This window comes from Opisthocomus hoazin, chromosome 21 (genome assembly GCF_030867145.1).
Source record: "Opisthocomus hoazin isolate bOpiHoa1 chromosome 21, bOpiHoa1.hap1, whole genome shotgun sequence".
In the NCBI taxonomy this organism is placed as follows: Eukaryota; Metazoa; Chordata; class Aves; order Opisthocomiformes; family Opisthocomidae; genus Opisthocomus; species Opisthocomus hoazin.
The window spans coordinates 3,412,232-3,432,716 of record NC_134434.1 but is presented as its reverse complement, the minus strand read 5'-3'; the positions used below and the strand labels follow the sequence as shown (position 1 = coordinate 3,432,716).

The 20,485-nt window shown below is 56.5% G+C and overlaps 3 protein-coding genes and 1 non-coding gene across 4 annotated transcripts; 2 read left to right on the top strand and 2 right to left on the bottom strand.

Moving 5' to 3' along the window:
- Positions 1-2,637: 2,637 nt before the first annotated feature.
- LOC142363814 (beta-keratin-related protein) lies at positions 2,638-3,509 on the top strand. Its single transcript, XM_075440699.1, has 2 exons — positions 2,638-2,709; positions 3,005-3,509. The coding sequence occupies exon 2, from the start codon at positions 3,026-3,028 to the stop codon at positions 3,353-3,355; it is 330 nt and encodes a 109-aa protein (XP_075296814.1). The 5' UTR covers positions 2,638-2,709; positions 3,005-3,025; the 3' UTR covers positions 3,356-3,509.
- Positions 3,510-5,642: 2,133 nt separating this feature from the next.
- TRNAS-GCU (transfer RNA serine (anticodon GCU)) lies at positions 5,643-5,724 on the bottom strand. Its single transcript has one exon. It is a non-coding gene; the product is annotated as a tRNA-Ser (tRNA).
- A 1,383-nt stretch (positions 5,725-7,107) lies between these two features.
- On the bottom strand, positions 7,108-7,607 carry LOC142363813 (beta-keratin-related protein). Its single transcript, XM_075440698.1, has one exon. The coding sequence runs from the start codon at positions 7,589-7,591 to the stop codon at positions 7,262-7,264; it is 330 nt and encodes a 109-aa protein (XP_075296813.1). The 5' UTR covers positions 7,592-7,607; the 3' UTR covers positions 7,108-7,261.
- Positions 7,608-11,030: 3,423 nt separating this feature from the next.
- LOC104332227 (beta-keratin-related protein) lies at positions 11,031-11,939 on the top strand. The gene is made up of 2 exons (XM_075440692.1): positions 11,031-11,102; positions 11,398-11,939. The coding sequence occupies exon 2, from the start codon at positions 11,419-11,421 to the stop codon at positions 11,746-11,748; it is 330 nt and encodes a 109-aa protein (XP_075296807.1). The 5' UTR covers positions 11,031-11,102; positions 11,398-11,418; the 3' UTR covers positions 11,749-11,939.
- The last annotated feature ends 8,546 nt before the right edge of the window (positions 11,940-20,485 follow it).

Below are 20,485 nucleotides of genomic sequence, written 5' to 3'. Positions count from 1 at the left end.
AGGTGACTACCAGCCTCAGCCAGGCCTCTTTCAGCTGTGGAGCACTCCTGAAGAAGGCTACTCTCTTGGGTCTCCGGTTGCAGGGCTGAGGCTGACCCTGCAAAACATAAGGTCCTGCAGGGCCCTGGAAGGGCTCAGCAATCAGCTAAGCCTCGGCTGGCTGGCTGACTGTCTGTCCCAGCGACACAGAAAGGACAGGACTCCGATCCCCAGAGTGGTTGGAAGGTGAAGCCCAGAGAAGGACCCTTTCTGCGATGGAGAGAAGTGCCGTAGTGTGAAGGGATGGGGGCACGGGGACCATTCTTAGAGGGGGCCAGGTAGCTTGTTGGCGGCCTCAAAACAAAGGAGAAAAGGTCTTGTTCTGTGGAAATGTGTCAATTCTGAGTCTCAAAATTCTCGTTCTCCAAGTGGGCAGTCTGCCCCAAGGGTGCAAGGTCAAAGTGGCTGAGGAGTAAACTGCTAGGCATTTGGCTGAAGGTGCTTTTCACTTGTGGTGGCCTTGGTAGCCCTGGGCAGGACATGTCCTCTTGTGGCTGCAGTGCAAAGCAGAAGGCATCTTGCGGAGCAAGCCTGGGCCTGTGCTGTCCGCTTCCTGCCCTCAGGTGTTACCGCACACCTGCTGAGGCAGGTGAATGCATGTGCCCTGTCCCGCTGCCTCAGCTTTGCTCGGGCGCAGCAAATGCCAGGCTCCTCATGCGGCAGAGGAATGCCTCCCCGCCCTTCCCGCATCCAGCAGCAGGACAGGATGGCAGGCCAAGGACAAGAGCAGCCCGGCGACGGCACTCACTGCCTGCTGTAGTGGAGCTGTGAGGGGCTGAGTCCTGCTCCTGTGTGGTGGCAGAGGAGGCTACGTGAGGAGCGGAGTGTCTGTCCTGGCGTCTGCTCCTCTTTCCATCACCTCTCAATTGCCCAAAGGGAGAGCAACCCGTGGCGCTTCTGCTGGGCTGGGCCATGTCTCAAGGGGCCGCACCTTGGGGCTTTGGGGGCTGGAAGCGACGGGCAGCCTCTTTGCTGCCCTTCAGTTGTGAGCTGTGAGCTGTGGCACTGCGTCGACTCTTCCAGCAGGATGGCACAACAGCCCCAGAGCATGGCGCTGCTGGAAACGACGGCAGAAGTGAGACAGAGCCATCAGTCCTTTGCAGGAGAAGACAACAGCCTCCTTCTAGACTCTGCCTCCAAACAGCATGGCCACCCGCGTGACAGCGTGGCCCATCTTCCCAAGCAGCACGGGCAGTCAGAGGCTTGCTCCTGGCAGCTCTCAGGGCTGGCAGCACACACCTGGCCTTTGAGCTCCTCCCAGGCCTTTCCAGACCGGCACAGTCTCCCCTCGGTCTCGTACGGTAGCAGGGGCACGCTCTGGTGCCACTGAATGGCCGCAGCCTCAGTCCGCTGCTCTGTCACACGGGTGTGTTCAACAAAGCAGGCTCCCCAGGCCCTGGACACGCAGGGGCGGCAGCTTTCCTCCGTTTGCTCTCTGCTCCAGAAACGTCCGGGGGTGGCAACATCAGGGCACGTTCGTTCTGCCCTCCTTTGGCTGCTGTTTCACCAAGGAGCTTGCCAGGATTTCCAGGAGTCAGCAAGTGGTTGGGCAAGACGCTAACAGCCATGACAACACTCTACCCAAAGCTGCAGTTCTGCAGGAATGCGGATGTGAGGTTGCGCCTGGGGTCCTCTGCAGCTCTGAATCCATTTCCCCCAGAGCCCCTGATGCCAGTGCATGGATCACTTGCACCAGGTGGATCCTCAGCACTTTGTCGTGACTCACAGGTGACTCCGAGGTGGTCTGCTGGTGCCACCTTGCAATTACAGGGCCCCGAATGCCCTGGATGTGCCAATGCGTCCCTGAGCCAGGGAAAACAAGCCAGGCCTTCTGGGTCACTGACCTGAACAAGCCACCTGGCAATGATGCAAAGATGCGTGTTGTTTGGGAAGACTGCGCCAAAGCAAACAGGTCCACTTGGTGATGGCTCGCTTTCAGGCACGAAGACAACAGCTGAACTGCTGGGCTCCCTTTGCGTGCCTGGAAAGTGTGTGCATCACCGAGGCCCAAGGGGAGCGGAGATCTGCTACTGGGTAGCCTCATCCGCTCCAGCAAAGGCCTCCGTGTCCCCATCCCTGCATGCGACGGGCTTTCACTCCAGACCGCAGGAGGGCCTTGTTGGACCATCACCTTCCGATCACCCCGAGTCTCCTCTGCTCTCTGTCCCTCAGCGCAACAGCCATCCTGCAGAGGCTTGCCTGGTCTCTGAGCAGCTTTGTAGCCTCAACCCATCAAAGAGAGACATTTCTGAGCGGGGTGGCCTTCAGGCATGCTCCCCAGGCAAAGTCCTCAGCAAGCGGTGGCCATGTTCCCCAGGAAGGGCAGGACGTGCACAATGCCTACTCGTGGCCTGATTCTGCTGACAGGCTTCCCCAGCAACTGGAATCAGACCTCAAATGAGCATTGGTCTGGGGAAGAAACAAAATTGCTGTCGACAAAATCACTGCAGTGCTGGCCAGGATGAAAAGGGAGCCAAGCATTTCAGGCAAAGGAGGCATGTCTTTCATCTACCAGCAGAGCTTTGAGGAGCCAAAAGTGCTGTTTCTCAACATGCTTCGTGTTTGTGTCGTTGTTCAGCTCCCCTGGGGCTCTGGGACGCACTATAAAAGTGTGCCCAGCTCCCAGCTCCTCTATCCTCTCCTCGTGCCTTCCTCTGCTCTGTGAAGTTGGTGAGTCTCAGTTCATTTTGCCTCTTCTCTCCTCGGTTGGCAGGACAGATTTTGTGGAGAGGGATGCATGCTATTTTCCTCCCTTGTGCTCGCTGGATGGTCTAGGATGTGAAACGCGGCGTTGGTTGGTTTCTTTGCCAGCCGCCTTTCTTTCCAAGGCTCGCGACAAGGGCTGATGATCAGGAAGCAAACAGCCCGATGCCAAGAGGCGGGAGCCTCTTGGTCTGCAGTAGAAGAGCTGGGGGTCTGAAAGGGCCTGAGAGCTAATGCCCTCTGCTCCCACCCGGTCTTGCAGGGTCGCCACTCTCCGCCAGACATGTCGTGCTACAGCCCGTGCGCGCCAGCTGCCTGCGGCCCAGCCCCGCTTGCCAACAGCTGCAACGAGCCGTGCGTCCTCCGGTGCGCCGACTCCAGCGTTACGATCCAGCCCTCGCCAGTCCTGGTGACGCTGCCCGGCCCAATCCTCAGCTCCTTCCCTCAGAGCACAGCCGTGGGATCCAGCGCGTCGGCTGCCGTGGGGAGCTCTCTCAGCGCTGCCAGTGTGCCCATCGCTTCTGGGGGCTCCCTGGGTCTGGGGGGCTTTGGGTGGTACGGTCTGGGCCGTGGGCTCTGTGGGCCTCTGGGACGGGGCAATCTCTTATGCTGAAGCCCGTGGATTGCCTGCCCGCGGTCGAGCGCCCTGAGCCTCGAGGAAAGCCCTGGAGCCAGCCCTGCGAGCACGGCCGTGGTCTGCAGAGGAGCCGAGCTCCCAGCGCTCTGCCTGCAGGAAGGAGCCGGTGCTGGCCTTCCTCCTCTTCCCAACGAAGCCTCTCTCTTTCCGCCTCTTGCTCTGCTTTGCCTTATGTGCCCCTGCAAATGCCTCCTCCTTCCTTCCGTAGCAACGGGTCTAGGTGATGCATGATTGCCGGAGCCTTGAAGGGCAGTTGGATGAGCTTTACTCAGCCTCCCAACTGCATTGCTTAAGCTCTCGTCGTTTCCATTTTCCTTTGATTTTCTCATTAAAGACATTGGGCATCAGCTTGGCAAGAGAGTCGTGTCTCCTTCTCCCCTCTTCTCCAAAGCCCTTTAGCTGAGTATCCAAAAGGGTTCCTCCCTTGGTAAAACTACAGGTTTCTCCAGAGTTCCTGGGTTTGAGAGAGCCTCGTCTCTCCCCGCTGACATCCCGTAGCAATGGGGACGAGGCCAGTGTCTCAGGTGAGAACCAGTGTGGAAGGAGCCCCATCACTCGTCGGCACACCTTGAAAGCCACAAAACAAAGTATGAAGGAAGCCCAGACTTTCCTAGAATCACAGAATTGCCCTGATTGTTGGCTGGGCCTGAGGCCGTGGAGCTGTGGCAGCCTGAGCTCTGCTGGGCTTCTGGGTTCAGCAGCCACCACCCAGAAAGGGATGCTGCTGGCTGTCCAAACCGCCAAGCTCGCCTGTTGATGAGCAAGAGTTCTGCTCTTCTTTGCTTCCCTGAGGCTGGCCAGGTGAGATTAAGGCACCGCTGAAGCAGCTGACCTCTCCGCAGCAGGCAGCCCCTTTCTCATCTCTCACAGACCCTCCCTCTGGATTCAGACCCAGCCGCACTGGCCGTGGGAGCAGTGGTCCCGTTCAGCTGGCTCTCAGGCCTTAGGGATATGCCAGGCTGCCGGAGGGGTGGCTACGGGGGTGGGCTCAGCAGCATTCTGAGCTCTCAGGCCCTCAGCCAAGCCCTAGCCTCTTCTTCCTGCATCTTCTCTGCACGCTGGTGTGTCCAGGCATGCTGCTCACAGCTGCTCACACCATAAGACACGCGGCATCCTCGGGAGTGCCACACTCCTGGGAAGTGTGCCCAGAGGACAGCAGGGCGGGGAGAGCAAGAGGCCCACGGTTGTGGGGAAGAGGTATCCCAAGGTAATGTCCAGGGTCTGGGAGAGGGAGACCGGTGGTCAGAGAGGCAGAAGTGCAAACGTGTGTAAGAGAGGGGAGGTCGTGTGGGCAGGAAGAGGGAGTCTCCGGGCACCTCTGTGCCTTTCATAACCACGTTGGATTGTCCCAGTCACTCTGACCCCTGCTACGTCGCTCCTGACCCCCTGGGACAGCACACCGCTGGCAGGCATGGCTGGCTGCTGGCTGCTCCTGCCTCCACACTGCAGGTCTTCCCTGCAGATCCCTGCCTTGTCACAAAGCTGCTTAAGGGCTTGGTGCGTCTGCAATATGACGGCAGGCCGTGAGAGCTGGGGTTCTTCCCATACCTGATGGAAGGGAACGAAGAGGGAGACAGACTCTTCTCAGCAGTAGCAACTAGCAGCGCAAGAGCAAATGGGCACAAATCAAAATGCATGAAATTGCATCTCTAGCGTGAGGGCGGTCAAACAGTGGACCAGATTGCCCAGAGAGGTTCTGCAGTCTCCATCCCTGCAGATACTCAAAACGCAACTGCACTAGGCCCTCAGCAACCAGCTGAAGTAGACCCTGCCGGGGCAGTTGGCTTGGGCTGAAGGATCTCAGGAGTTCTCTTCCAATCCCAACAATTCCGAGGTTCTGTGTACGGGTAAGGGCAATACCTGCCATACAAATACCAGACGTGCAATGTTCTGTGATGGAAAAGGGTTTACGCGGAGATTGTTTTTCATTCCTGTCTCTGGCTGAGCCTTACTGAAGGCAAGGTGAGCAACATCCACTGCTCTTCCCTTCTCCTCCAAGCTAGTCATCTGACTGTAGAGGGCTACCAGCTTGCTTAAGCTTGACTTCTCCTTCATAAACCCACGCTTACTTCTCCCTACCACTTTCCTGTGGCACCTATGTTTGGAAGGTACTTCCAGGAAATGTTTTGCTCTATCATCTTCCCAGAGGATGGAGGAGAGGCTGGGCATGCGGTGAGTTCCCTGGATCTTCCTTCTTTCCCTTCTTGTTCCTCTTGCCCTCTGAAAGAAACTACTTTGCCCATCGTTGGGCAGACAGACCGACCGACGAGGATGGGATTCGAACCCACGCGTGCAGAGCACAATGGATTAGCAGTCCATCGCCTTCACCACTCGGCCACCTCGTCAGCATGCTGCTGCTGCTGCTGCTGCCGCCACGCCTGCCATGGCTGCCGCTGACACTGCTCCTGCTCCTGCTGCTGCTTCTCCTGCTCCTGCAACTGACACGGGTGCCACTGCCGCTGACACTGCTCCTGCTCCTGCTCCTGCTCCTGCTCCTGCTGCTGCTTCTCCTGCTCCTGCAACTGACACGGGTGCCACTGCCGCTGACGCTGCTCCTCAGCTTGCTGCTCCAGCTGCTCCTTCTCCTGCTCCTGGCACATACACCATTTCATACTGTTTCACATCGGAGAGAAGGAGCCGGGCTCCAGATTTTGCCTTTTGCCACTGCTCCACTTTCCCGACAGCTGGCTGTGCTCCAGGGACCTTTGGGAAACAGGTGCTTGTGTTCACATCAGAAGGTGACTGAACAGCACAGCCCCATGCTCCTTCCTGGCAAGGAGCATGGGACAGTGACCGTGCAGTGGCTTCGCACCTCCAAAGGACTTGACCCTCACTTTGAGATTAATTTGCCACCAGCCACATTCCCGTTGCCTTCTGGAAGGATACCACCACCTCACAGGGACAGGATTCACTCTCACTTGACTGGTGCACTTCTCACCAGGACGCAGCATGTGCCTCAGCCTTGGCCAGGTGAACAAGGGGCACTTGCAGATTCAGGACTGTCTCTGGCGCAGGAGCCCACGGCACGAGGGAGGACTGGCCTGGGAAATGCAATGCTCTGCCAAGCTGCTTCCACACACTGCTGGCATTCACTCCCCATTGTGGCTATGAAAATTTCCTGGGATTCGCTTCCCGCGTCCTAAACAAAGACTTCCGTAACAAGGTAGCCACGGCCATCATTGGCTCTCGTTAATCCAGCAGTCTGTTGAGTCCCTGCTGTGATCAATGCAGCACGGGGACATTCAACAGAAAATCTGGACTTCCTTCATACTTTGTTTTGTGGCCTTCAAGGTGTGCCGACGAGTGATGGGGCTCCTTCCACACCAGTTGTCACCTGAGACACTGGCCTCGTCCCCATTGCTACGGGATGTCAGCGGGGAGAGACGAGGCTCTCTCAAACCCAGGAACTCTGGAGAAACCTGTAGTTTTACCAAGGGAGGAACCCTTTTGGATACTCAGCTAAAGGGCTTTGGAGAAGAGGGGAGAAGGAGACACGACTCTCTTGCCAAGCTGATGCCCAATGTCTTTAATGAGAAAATCAAAGGAAAATGGAAACGACGAGAGCTTAAGCAATGCAGTTTGGAGGCTGAGTAAAGCTCATCCAACTGCCCTTCAAGGCTCCGGCAATCATGCATCACCTAGACCCGTTGCTACGGAAGGAAGGAGGAGGCATTTGCAGGGGAGCATAAGGCAAAGCAGAGCAAGAGGCGGAAAGAGAGAGGCTTCGTTGGGAAGAGGAGGAAGGCCAGCACCGGCTCCTTCCTGCAGGCAGAGCGCTGGGAGCTCGGCTCCTCTGCAGACCACGGCCGTGCTCGCAGGGCTGGCTCCAGGGCTTTCCTCGAGGCTCAGGGCGCTCGACCGCGGGCAGGCAATCCACGGGCTTCAGCATAAGAGATTGCCCCGTCCCAGAGGCCCACAGAGCCCACGGCCCAGACCGTACCACCCAAAGCCCCCCAGACCCAGGGAGCCCCCAGAAGCGATGGGCACACTGGCAGCGCTGAGAGAGCTCCCCACGGCAGCCGACGCGCTGGATCCCACGGCTGTGCTCTGAGGGAAGGAGCTGAGGATTGGGCCGGGCAGCGTCACCAGGACTGGCGAGGGCTGGATCGTAACGCTGGAGTCGGCGCACCGGAGGACGCACGGCTCGTTGCAGCTGTTGGCAAGCGGGGCTGGGCCGCAGGCAGCTGGCGCGCACGGGCTGTAGCACGACATGTCTGGCGGAGAGTGGCGACCCTGCAAGACCGGGTGGGAGCAGAGGGCATTAGCTCTCAGGCCCTTTCAGCTCCCCATCTCGGCTCCCCCGAGAACCAACAGTGCCTGGGTCGGCCTGGATGTCCCTCAAAAGTTCCCTTCTGTGCCAAAGGTGACCAAGGCAGCTCGCTGCTGCACTGTGGATGGGCGAGGAAGCACCTGGTGACGCGTTAGACAGCACTGGTCATCCAGGCTCGGACTTCAGCAGAGCCACTGCTACAAAAGATCCCAATTGACTCCCTGTTGGAAGGGAACAAAGCCTTCCGTCTTCCCTCACCAACTCACCTCCTAGAAGAGGGTAGCACAGTGTATTTTCAAGCCTGCACCAAGTCCCAGAAGGACCATGCACAGAAGGGAAGCTGTTCACCTGACAGACATCCTACCAGCAGGATGAGAAGGAGTGAGTTCAGACTTACCAAGTTCACCGTGGAGAGCAAGGGAGGAGATGTGGATGGAAGGGCCTGGAGTGGCACAGGCTTTTTATACGGTCAGCCAGCACCTCAGGAGACCTGGAACACGCCTTCTTTGTGAAGCACGTGAACAAAGAGCAATTTGAGGCTTGCAAAGCACAGCCAAGAGATGAAGAACTTGTCTCTTTGATCTGAAAGGTCTGGCTTGCAGTTCCCTATTGGGTGCAAGCACAGTGATGCAGTAGATGTCAGCTGCTCAAAGCCATGGCCATTTGAGGTCCCATGCCAGTTCCCGGGAAAGGGTTTCAGTAGCTGCAGGCCCTGTCCATGGTTGAGCGCATCCTTGCTGGGGAAGGTGACTACCAGCCTCAGCCAGGCCTCTTTCAGCTGTGGAGCACTCCTGAAGAAGGCTACTCACGTGGGTCTCCGGTTGCAGGGCTGAGGCTGACCCTGCAAAACATAAGGTCCTGCAGGGCCCTGGAAGGGCTCAGCAATCAGCTAAGCCTCGGCTGGCTGGCTGCCTGTCTGTCCCAGCGACACAGAAAGGATGGGACTCCGATCCCCAGAGTGGTTGGAAGGTGAAGCCCAGAGAAGGACCCTTTCTGCGATGGAGAGAAGTGCCGTAGTGTGAAGGGATGGGGGCACGGGGACCATTCTTAGAGGGGGCCAGGTAGCTTGTTGGCGGCCTCAAAACAAAGGAGAAGAGGTCTTGCTCTGTGGAAACGTGTCAATTCTGAGTCTCAAAATTCTCGTTCTCCAAGTGGGCAGTCAGCCCCAAGGGTGCAAGGTCTAAGTGGCTGAGGACTAAACTGCTAGGCATTTGGCTGAGGGTGCTTTTCACTTTTGGTGGCCTTGGCAGCCCTGGGCAGGACATGTCCTCTTGTGGCTGCAGTGCAAAGCAGAAGGCATCTTGCGGAGCAAGCCTGGGCCTGTGCTGTCCGCTTCCTGCCCTCAGGTGTTACCGCACACCTGCTGAGGCAGGTGAATGCATGTGCCCTGTCCCGCTGCCTCAGCTTTGCTCGGGCGCAGCAAATGCCAGGCTCCTCATGCGGCAGAGGAATGCCTCCCCGCCCTTCCCGCATCCAGCAGCAGGACAGGATGGCAGGCCAAGGACAAGAGCAGCCCGGCGACGGCACTCACTGCCTGCTGTAGTGGAGCTGTGAGGGGCTGAGTCCTGCTCCTGTGTGGTGGCAGAGGAGGCTACGTGAGGAGCGGAGTGTCTGTCCTGGCGTCTGCTCCTCTTTCCATCACCTCTCAATTGCCCAAAGGGAGAGCAACCCGTGGCGCTTCTGCTGGGCTGGGCCACGTCTCAAGGGGCCGCACCTTGGGGCTTTGGGGGCTGGAAGCGACGGGCAGCCTCTTTGCTGCCCTTCAGTTGTGAGCTGTGAGCTGTGGCACTGCGTCGACTCTTCCAGCAGGATGGCACAACAGCCCCAGAGCATGGCGCTGCTGGAAACGACGGCAGAAGTGAGACAGAGCCATCAGTCCTTTGCAGGAGAAGACAACAGCCTCCTTCTAGACTCTGCCTCCAAACAGCATGGCCACCCGCGTGACAGCGTGGCCCATCTTCCCAAGCAGCACGGGCAGTCAGAGGCTTGCTCCTGGCAGCTCTCAGGGCTGGCAGCACACACCTGGCCTTTGAGCTCCTCCCAGGCCTTTCCAGACCGGCACAGTCTCCCCTCGGTCTCGTACGGTAGCAGGGGCACGCTCTGGTGCCACTGAATGGCCGCAGCCTCAGTCCGCTGCTCTGTCACACGGGTGTGTTCAACAAAGCAGGCTCCCCAGGCCCTGGACACGCAGGGGCGGCAGCTTTCCTCCGTTTGGTCTCTGCTCCAGAAACGTCCGGGGGTGGCAACATCAGGGCACGTTCGTTCTGCCCTCCTTTGGCTGCTGTTTCACCAAGGAGCTTGCCAGGATTTCCAGGAGTCAGCAAGTGGTTGGGCAAGACGCTAACAGCCATGACAACACTCTACCCAAAGCTGCAGTTCTGCAGGAATGCGGATGTGAGGTTGCGCCTGGGGTCCTCTGCAGCTCTGAATCCATTTCCCCCAGAGCCCCTGATGCCAGTGCATGGATGATTTGCACCAGGTGGATCCTCAGCACTTTGTCGTGACTCACAGGTGACTCCGAGGTGGTCTGCTGGTGCCACCTTGCAATTACAGGGCCCCGAATGCCCTGGATGTGCCAATGCATCCCTGAGCCAGGGAAAACAAGCCAGGCCTTCTGGGTCACTGACCTGAACAAGCCACCTGGCAATGATGCAAAGATGCGTGTTGTTTGGGAAGACTGCGCCAAAGCAAACAGGTCCACTTGGTGATGGCTCGCTTTCAGGCACGAAGACAACAGCTGAACTGCTGGGCTCCCTTTGCGTGCCTGGAAAGTGTGTGCCTCACCGAGGCCCAAGGGGAGCGGAGATCTGCTACCAGGTAGCCTCATCCGCTCCAGCAAAGGCCTCCGTGTCCCCATCCCTGCATGCGATGGGCTTTCACTCCAGACCGCAGGAGGGCCTTGTTGGACCATCACCTTTCGATCACCCCGAGTCTCCTCTGTTCTCTGTCCCTCAGCACAACAGCCATCCTACAGAGGCTTGCCTGGTCTCTGAGCAACGTTGTAGCCTCAGCCCATCAAAGAGAGACCTCTCTGAGCGGGGTGGCCTTCAGGCATGCTCCCCAGGCAAAGTCCTCAGCAAGCGGTGGCCATGTTCCCCAGGAAGGGCAGGACGTGCACAACGCCTACTCGTGGCCTGAATCTGCTGGCAGGCTTCCCCAGCAACTGGAATCAGACCTCAAATGAGCATTGGTCTGGGGAAGAAACAAAATTGCTATCGACAAAATCACTGCAGTGCTGGCCAGGATGAAAAGGGAGCCAAGCATTTCAGGCAAAGGAGGCATGTCTTTCATCTACCAGCAGAGCTTTGAGGAGCCAAAAGTGCTGTTTCTCAACATGCTTCGTGTTTGTGTCGTTGTTCAGCTCCCCTGGGGCTCTGGGACGCACTATAAAAGTGTGCCCAGCTCCCAGCTCCTCTATCCTCTCCTCGTGCCTTCCTCTGCTCTGTGAAGTTGGTGAGTCTCAGTTCATTTTGCCTCTTCTCTCCTCGGTTGGCAGGACAGACTTTGTGGAGAGGGATGCATGCTATTTTCCTCCCTTGTGCTCGCTGGATGGTCTAGGATGTGAAAGGCGGCGTTGGCTGGGTTCTTTGCCAGCCGCCTTTCTTTCCAAGGCTCGCGACAAGGGCTGATGATCAGGAAGCAAACAGCCCCATGCCAAGAGGCGGGAGCCTCTTGGTCTGCAGTAGAAGAGCTGGGGGTCTGAAAGGGCCTGAGAGCTAATGCCCTCTGCTCCCACCCGGTCTTGCAGGGTCGCCACTCTCCGCCAGACATGTCGTGCTACAGCCCGTGCGCGCCAGCTGCCTGCGGCCCAGCCCCGCTTGCCAACAGCTGCAACGAGCCGTGCGTCCTCCGGTGCGCCGACTCCAGCGTTACGATCCAGCCCTCGCCAGTCCTGGTGACGCTGCCCGGCCCAATCCTCAGCTCCTTCCCTCAGAGCACAGCCGTGGGATCCAGCGCGTCGGCTGCCGTGGGGAGCTCTCTCAGCGCTGCCAGTGTGCCCATCGCTTCTGGGGGCTCCCTGGGTCTGGGGGGCTTTGGGTGGTACGGTCTGGGCCGTGGGCTCTGTGGGCCTCTGGGACGGGGCAATCTCTTATGCTGAAGCCCGTGGATTGCCTGCCCGCGGTCGAGCGCCCTGAGCCTCGAGGAAAGCCCTGGAGCCAGCCCTGCGAGCACGGCCGTGGTCTGCAGAGGAGCCGAGCTCCCAGCGCTCTGCCTGCAGGAAGGAGCCGGTGCTGGCCTTCCTCCTCTTCCCAACGAAGCCTCTCTCTTTCCACCTCTTGCTCTGCTTTGCCTTATGCGACCCTGCAAATGCCTCCTCCTTCCTTCCGTAGCAACGGCTCTAGGTGATGCATGATTGCCGGAGCCTTGAAGGGCAGTTGGATGAGCTTTACTCAGCCTCCAAACTGCATTGCTTAAGCTCTCGTCGTTTCCATTTTCCTTTGATTTTCTCATTAAAGACATTGGGCATCAGCTTGGCAAGAGAGTCGTGTCTCCTTCTCCCCTCTTCTCCAAAGCCCTTTAGCTGAGTATCCAAAAGGGTTCCTCCCTTGGTAAAACTACAGGTTTCTCCAGAGTTCCTGGGTTTGAGAGAGCCTCGTCTCTCCCCGCTGACATCACGTAGCAATGGGGACGAGGCCAGTGTCTCAGGTGAGAACTGGTGTGGAAGGAGCCCCATCACTCGTCGGCACACCTCGAAAGCCACAAAACAAAGTATGAAGGAAGTCCAAATACTCTTAGTGTCATAGAATCGCCTCAGTTGTTAGGGACCTCAAAATATCTTCTGGTCCAAACTTTTGTGGAATGGGAGCCTAGATGAGATTATCTAGCACCTTGCCCGATCGGTCAGGAGACTGTTTCCTAGTGAATAAATCAATGAAGGCAACGACCAGGGAAGGCACATTATAAGTCTGTGTTTCTGACTGCCCGTTTGTTACGGTTTGGCTGCGGCTGACAACAAAAGCGCCACGCTGCCCCCCCTCCCCTCGCCAGCGTGCGGAGGAGAATGGAAAGAAACAGGCAGAAACTGGTGGGTCGGGATAAGGGAAGTTTAACAGAACAGCAAACAAAGGGAACAGTAACAACAACGATACAGATGAGGAGAAAACACAACACAAACCGCACAGCCCAGAGAGACGCTCTCCCGGACCGGACCGCCGTCGCATGCTCCCGAGCCACGAGAGAGCTCCTCCCACTCTCCCCCACCGGAGCCCAGCATGATGACACATGGTATGGAATACCCTGTTCTCTTTGGCCAGGTGGGGTCAGCCAGCCCAGCTGTGCCCCTTCCTGGATTCCGGTGAAAATTAACCCTGTCCTGGACGAACCCAGGACACCATTTCAGTGGGGTTGCTTTGCTTTGGCTCTTCCTGATTTGGGAGCAAATGGTTCAGAGCTGGTTTTGTCAAACGGCTGCAGCTGCAGTGTGGAGGAAGCCAGTGGCCAGGCATTTGCTTTCTGGAGAGCTGTCTTGTCTAACCACATGGTACAGCTTCTTAAAGTATGTAGACCGCTCCTACAGTAAGTTCAGTGCACACCTGCTAAGTGATGTGCCACATGCACAGCCATGATTTCTTCAGTACAGAAATAAGAAGAATCTGAGCCATCTGGTGTGACTACTACGCAGGGCAGCAGGACAAGGTGGGGAGAACAGGGGCAGGCTCCACAGGAAGATTGGAGTGTGCCAGGTGATGGAACTGAGCCTGCGTTTGGTGTGCTCCTGGTTTGGGGGGGATTAACCATGCCACAGAGCTAAGGAAGACACTTAGCCAAGTCACCGAGATAAGGAAGAAGCAAAGCACAAGTACTACACAAGAACGCTTTAGAGTTCCACAATTCTCATTACCCTCAAACTTGAGAAGCAACTGTCTTAGCTTTTGGTACCAGCATCCTGTTCCAAAGGCATGCTTGATAGATGTTCGTATCAAGAAGAAGGCATCACTGGAAGTTAAGAACCAGACCAAATAAATCGTCATGCTGGGTGGAGGTGCTGGTCCTTTTCCTGTCAATGAATGACATTGATAATGTTTTTAGACTAGGAGCCACAGGTCTTGGCATCCCAGTTTATGGTGGTGCTTTGGCCTTCTGCACTAGGCACCCAGGTTTTCTTCTCAAAGGCAACAGAGAACAAAGCTGACAGATGAAGAAAGACACAAGGTGTAGGGGTGGTTTTATGGCCTCAGTTAGACATAGTAAGATTTTCTCATCCAAAACTTTGGTTAAGTATAACGCTTGCACAGAGATAAGACAAGAGGTGACAGACACAAGTTGGACTGTGGGCGATTACAATCAGATATGTGGAAAGCCATTTTTCACTAGAAGAGTGGTCAGACATTGCATCAGGTTGCCTGGGGAGGTTGTGGGATCTGCACTATTTACTGACAATACGGAATGTCTAACTGTATCTTCTCATAGTCCACTGCCAACCCTGGAGGTATTCAAAACCCAGCTGGACATGACCTTGAGCAACCTGATCTGATGAGATGTACTCTGAGCAGGGGGCTGGGCAAGAGACCTCCAGAGGTCCTCTCCAGTCAGAAATATCCAATTATTTTATGAGTTCTCCCAGCCTCTGCTTTTAGTTGAGGTTCCTGACAGCTCACTTCTCCGGCCTCTTGAGGTGTGTCTGAAGAGCAGCCCTGCCCTCTACTGTAGCAGTAGGTCTGTCCGTCTCGCTCCCCGATCTGGTGGGCTTCCACTCCATCCCTTGTCCAGGTTGTTAATGAAGATATTAAACAGGATTGGTTCCAGTACTGATCCCTGAAAGGACATGGCTAGTCCCTGTCTGCCAGCTGAATTTTGGAAGCATATGTTTGCTTTGCTTGGACATTGGTGTGCTGTGCCTCAGCTGGTAACCCTAGAGTTCCTTCATAGTCCCTAGAAAGAAACAGGCTTTTCATGGTTAAAATGCATCTCATCCCAAAGCCAATGTATGGAATAGGTCAGAAAAATCACATCCCAGCAGCAGCTATTTCCCTTCATATAAGTGAAGGCAACCTAACATACTATAAATGAAGGAAAAATATCATTAAAATATACATTCATCCCATTAACTTCACTTAAACTAACAAAAAGAATTCCCAAGACCAGAGTAAAAATAACATCATCACAGCACTGACAAAGGTAGACAATTTACACACATACCACCCCTTGTCCCACAGTTACAGCAAAAATTCCCCACAATTAAAAAATGAAGGCACCCTGACTTGACAAGCTCAGCTGGACAGTGTCATACTGACGACACACAGGACAGAGAAACCTCATCCCAACACTAAGCTTACAGTTACAAGTTAAGTCTCTAAGTTTTGGGTTTTGGCACTAAACCAAGATGTTCAAATTCCCAGGCTGTCACCCTTGGATATTCTTAAAACTGGTGGAGAACGATCAGCATCTGCAAAGCGCTCTTCAGTGTACATGGGCCTGCTTAAGCTGTGGAGATGCTTATCACTTCTCTCACTGTTGTCCCCAGAAACAACCTTAGCTCCAAAACAGGAGGGTGACTGAGCACTGAAATGAGGTTGCCCAGAAGGGTTGTGGACTCTGCATCCTTGGACGTATTTGAATATTTGAAAGCCATCTGGACATGGTCCTGGGCAGCCAGCTCTAGGTGGCTCTGCTTGAGCAGGTGGTTGGACCAGATGACCTCCAGAGGTTCCTTCCAACATCAGCCATTCTGTAATTCTGTGAAAAACAAACTCCTCTTGAGGATGACTATAGTTGACTGGGGAGAAATTTAAACCCATTCTGCTCTTTTCCCCACCCCATTCAGTGCAAGCAGGCATTGCTTACATCCTCTCCAAAGTTTGTGGCAAGATCACTTACTAAATGGGATTTAAGTCATCATTGTGGTATAAGGACACTATAGTTGCAATTCTGATTTAGCTGGGTAAAAGGGCTATCTGTACCTGTGTGCATGCCCAGTGTATAGTCATAAAGTCCAGGGGATCCAGGAAGTCCACCAGTGTCCACAGAGATGAAACAATGAACTGGTATAAGACAATGGACTGATTTGCAAAAAGGTAGTGAATTGAACTTTTAGGGTAATTCACAACAAGAGGCCAACTGCTAGCTAGCTTCACAGCTGGTAAGTTGTGAAGACCTATGCATGTGGGAATTTTGGAAAGGCACAGAGATTCCCCCAGGGATCTCCTGCTGTGCATAGATCAAGGCATAGCACCAGTTGGAAGCTTAGATGCATGTGAAGTCCCTGTGTGGAGAATCTGGATCCCCTCAGACAGTTCCTCATGCAGCTAAAGGAACTGACCAAACTGGACATTGATCATTTTAGATGGTCATTGCAAATTGTTCCTGCAGATTCAGGAATGGGCACATGAGAAAGACTTTCATCCATAGCTAAGATACTTCGGAATTTTCTAATACGTAGCTGAAGATAACCCACAGAAACAGATTAGCATACTCTGAAATGGTCATGTAGCACCAAGGGCCAGCTGGATATAAGAACTCAGCAGAACAATGATTTGGAGAGTCTCATCTGATATCCCTGCCCATGAGGAGAGGTGCTAGGCTGGACTTTGTTCTCACCACCAAGAAGGGGCTGGTTGGAAATGTGAAGCACAAGGGCAGCCTTGGCTGCAGTGATCATGAAATGGTGGAGTTCCTGTCCCTCAGGGCAGCAAGGAGGGCGCACAGCAAGCTCACTACCCTGGACGTCAGACTTTGGCCTCTGCAGGGACCTGCTCGGTAGAGTACCATGGGATAAAGGCCTGGAGGGAAGAGGGGCCCAAGAAAGCTGGTTAATATCCAGGATCACCTCCTCCCAGCTCAGGAGCAATGCATCTCAACAAAGAGGAAGTCAGGCAAAAACAGCAGGAGGCCTGCATGGATGAACAAGGAACTTCTGGACAAACTCATGCACAAAAAGAAAGCCTACAGAGGGTGGGAGCAAAGACAGGTAGCCTGAGATGAATACAGAGAAATTGTCTGAGCAGCCAGGGATCAGGTTAGGAAAGCTAAAGCCTTGAGGGAATTAAATCTGGCCAGGGAAGTCAAGGGAAACAGGCAAAGCTGCTATAGGTAACGTCCATGATGGTCGCTGGCAGGGAGGCTACTTCAGCCTCCGTGAGAGTCCTTTTTTGGTGCCCAGTGTAGGGCTCGAACCCATGAGCCCGAGATTAAGTCTCATGTTGTACTGACTGAGGTGGCAGGACTGTCGTGGTTTGACCCGACAGCTCAGACAGTGCAGCCGCTTGCTGGCTCCTTCTCCCCGCAGCGGGATGAGGAGGAGAACGGGAAGAAGGAAAACTTGTGGGTTGAGATGAAGGCAGTTTAACAAGACAACACAGAAAGGAGTACTGATACGGATACTAAAGAATATGTAAAACAAGCGTCACTCTCCGAAGAGAAAAAGCCAGAAGTGTAATTATTAGTGTTTCCCACTAGAAGGCTCCCGAAGTGCAGAGATGAAGCCGCTGCTGCGTCGTCCTGCCCACCGCCTGCCGCCTCTGGAGACAGAAGAAAAATCAGTCCCACAACCAGAGATTTTTATCAAACAATCAGCCAGTGTCACACAGCACAGCAAAGCGATAACCTTAATCCGACGCCCAGAAATGGTAAACTGCTCACAAACACTGATAAACAGTATAGACAGCAATAAGTTGTTACCCAATACAACTGTGAGAACAGCTCTGAGAGCAAAAGCTTTGACATTGTGACCATCGACAACCACAGTGACATAATGAATGCTTATCATAAATTCATGGTAACACATTCTGGTTGGATCTGTCATTAGCTCAACCCTTCGAGTCCCACGTTGGGCACCACAAAGGACTGTCATGGTTTAACCCAGCAGCCAGCAACTCGGACCATGCAGACGCTCACTTGCTCCTTCTGCCCACCCCAGAGGGATGGCCAGGAGAATGGGAAAAAAGAAAACTCGTGGGTTAAGACAAAGACAGTTTCATAAGACAACGAAGAAAGAAATACTAATACTAAAGACTATGCAAAACAAGCTATACATGACGTAATTTTTCTCACCACCAAACGACCGATTGCATAGGCTGTCCCCAAGCAGCCTCTGCAGAACCAGTGGATTTTCCAGATCTCGTGGATTTCACCCAAGTCGCAGATTTTGCTGGATTCAACAAACTCCCAGAGAAAGACCAAACTCCTTGAACACTTCGAACTCACAGGAAAGACTGAACTCCCGAAAAAAGGGTCGAACTCACAGAAAAGAGGGTTAAATTTCCAGAAAAAGCATTCATGGACACTGGCCAAACCCCATTTCGATAGGGAGCCTGGCATCTATGGCATGGAATATGTCCCACCCAGTAATTCAGCTAGCCATTTCTCCCACCCACGCAGCTGGCTGACTCACAATGCTAGGCTCCTCCATGGAGATGGTGGCGTGCAGACCACCAGCACGGGGATACAACCAGGAACCCCTGGCACCCTGACCACGTTCCAGGGGACACAGCCAGGGTCCCCTGGAACTCAGAGGACCACCACAGAGATGCAGCCAGGGTCACCTGGCAGTCAGAGCACTGCCCCTGGAATTAAGCCAGGGCCCCCCAGCACCCACACCACCACCCCAGGAACGAAGCCAGGGTCCCCATCGCCATTACCAGATCAGGCAGCTGGACGACACCCCGGGAAAACTTGGGGCAGCTGGAGCCAACGCGAAAGCTGATGGCAGCTACCAGCTTCTCCTGCAACTGGGGTGAAAGGACAGGAGAGGGTTTCACCCAGGGCGAGGTTGCACCCAGGGCAGCGTAGTGCAGCTGCAGGCAGACATGGAAAAGCTCAGCTGCATCGTGGGGAACCTCCTGGATAAGCGCTGTCGCAAGCAGAAAGATGTGGAGGAAGACGGCTGAGAGCCCCGCGGGGCCAGAGCATCCTCCAGGAGGCCCCCCGGCTGGGGACCCCAAGGGCTCTGTCCCCCCTGCCAAGCTGCTCACAGCCCTGCAGAGGTTCCAGATGCCTCTCCCGGAGATTTGGGAGGGGGGTGGAGAGGCAGGGGGTGCTGGGCTGGCCAGGAGGCAGCTGCCACCCAGCTGAGGCTCTGCCACTTCCTGGAGCCGAGGCTTCAGCCCAGGACCCAGCAGGGACCCTGGCAGCGGGAGACGCCCCATCGTCCCCTGTGCCCCGTCGCCCCCGGGCCGGTCACTCTCTGCGGAGAGCCCGACGAGGAAGGCTGCCGGCTGCCAGGCTCCCTTCCCATCCAGGTGCCCTCCAGGCAGAAAGGCTCGCAGCCCCCCAGGGCAGGCTCCGTCTGCTCCGGCAGAGCAGCAGCCATGGCCTCGCGCAGAATGGCCGAGCTGCTGGCCGAGGCCTTTGGGAGGTCCGGGCAAGTCTACTTGCCGGCGCTGCACGGGCTGCTGCACTCCATGCTCGGGCAGCTGCAGGGCTGCGCCAGCGGCCCCCAGGTCGCCTCCCTGGCTGCCGACGTGGAGCGCGTGGAGGCGGCGATGGCAGCCAAGGAGAGCGGCATCTCCAAGGTAGAGGCTCTGGCCGGTGCCCTGGGGGCTGCCCTGCCAGACACCCCCTCCCCCGGGCTCCGCGCACGGCAGGGTGGAGGTCCTGGTCCCCAGGGACCCTGCCCTGGGGCTCACCCCTGCCCCCCCCCCCAGGCCGTGGTTCTCTCCCAGGATCTCCTCGAGGAGATCGGTGGGATGAAGGCGGCGCAGCCCCGCGTTCAAGAGGACGTCTGGACGATGGAAGAGCAGAACGAGACAAAGCTAGAGGAAAACTGGACGATGCGAGAGCAGATCCGGATTATTCAGGACACACTTGGCTTGGTGAGCTGCCGCCGGTGCCCCCGGGAGGGAGCTGAGCCCTCGTCCCCCTCCCTGCCCCTCTCCCCGTCACCCTGCCACCCAGCCCCTGCCCCGCGGCCATCAGCGTCACCCAGCGCGAAGGACACCAGGAGGCAAGAGTGGGAAGGGTGTCCCGAGGGGGGGGAGCGGGGCAGCTCAGCCCAGCCCAGCTGGAGCTCCCCACCCTCTGCCTGCCAGCGCTGCCTGGGGAGGGCAGAAACGGGCATCGCTGCCTGCAGCCAGGCAGCCGCTGTAGTGGGACCTGCGTGCATCAGCCAAAGGGATGCTGAGGCCCTGTTGAACGAAACAGCCCTAAAAAAAGAAACATGGGTGCTGGGAAGGAGAGGACATCAAGTCCTAGCCCGTGCAACACAGCCACCGCCCCCGGGCCAAGACCAGCCCAGTGTGTTGTGTCCAGGGTAATTTGCGGACACTCCTTTTAAATCCCTCCCTGCCATCCAGACTGGTGTCCCTCTCGGCGGCCAGCTCCAGAGGAAAGGGCAGGATGCGGCCAGCCGGCTGCCCTGTCTCCGTGACCAGGCGGCGTTGGACGGCCATGTGGTTCGGCCGCGAGCACGCCTGGCTCCTGCAGCGGGACAGGAGGCGGCCGCATCCCCGGCTCCCTCGGGGGGACCAGCCCTCCTGCGTCGGGGCATGGTCCGTGGGTTAGCGGTGCTGGGTAGCGATGCTGGGGGATCCCATCCCTGTGGCTCCCGTCCCCCCGCGGCTCCATGGCCGGGCTGAACCCTTGATCCCCCCCTCCCTCCCTTCCTTCGCAGGAAAAGGCTGAAGGAAAGGCCCAGCCTCTGCCTGGGAACCTGCTGCCCTCTGGCTCCTCTTCCCAGGAGGGCAGGGGGGGCCAGTCTGGCCCTGCCAAGCCCCACAGCTCAGACGGGGACACCCAGCAGGAGACAGGGGGTGCTGACACCAGGGCCACCACTGCCAAGCCCCGCAGCTCAGACGGGGACACCCAGCACGCGACAGGCTCGGCACTGGGGCTGAAGGGACCAGGGACACAGCCTGTGCCCAGGAGCAGCGAGGAGGCTCCAGGGCGCCAGGAGGAGACAG

Excerpts from the sequence above, each read along its gene's own strand:
- LOC104332227 (XM_075440692.1), top strand. The coding sequence starts at position 11,419 with ATGTCGTGCTACAGCCCGTGCGCGCCAGCTGCCTGCGGCCCAGCCCCG.
- LOC142363814 (XM_075440699.1), top strand. The coding sequence starts at position 3,026 with ATGTCGTGCTACAGCCCGTGCGCGCCAGCTGCCTGCGGCCCAGCCCCG.
- LOC142363813 (XM_075440698.1), bottom strand. The coding sequence starts at position 7,591 with ATGTCGTGCTACAGCCCGTGCGCGCCAGCTGCCTGCGGCCCAGCCCCG.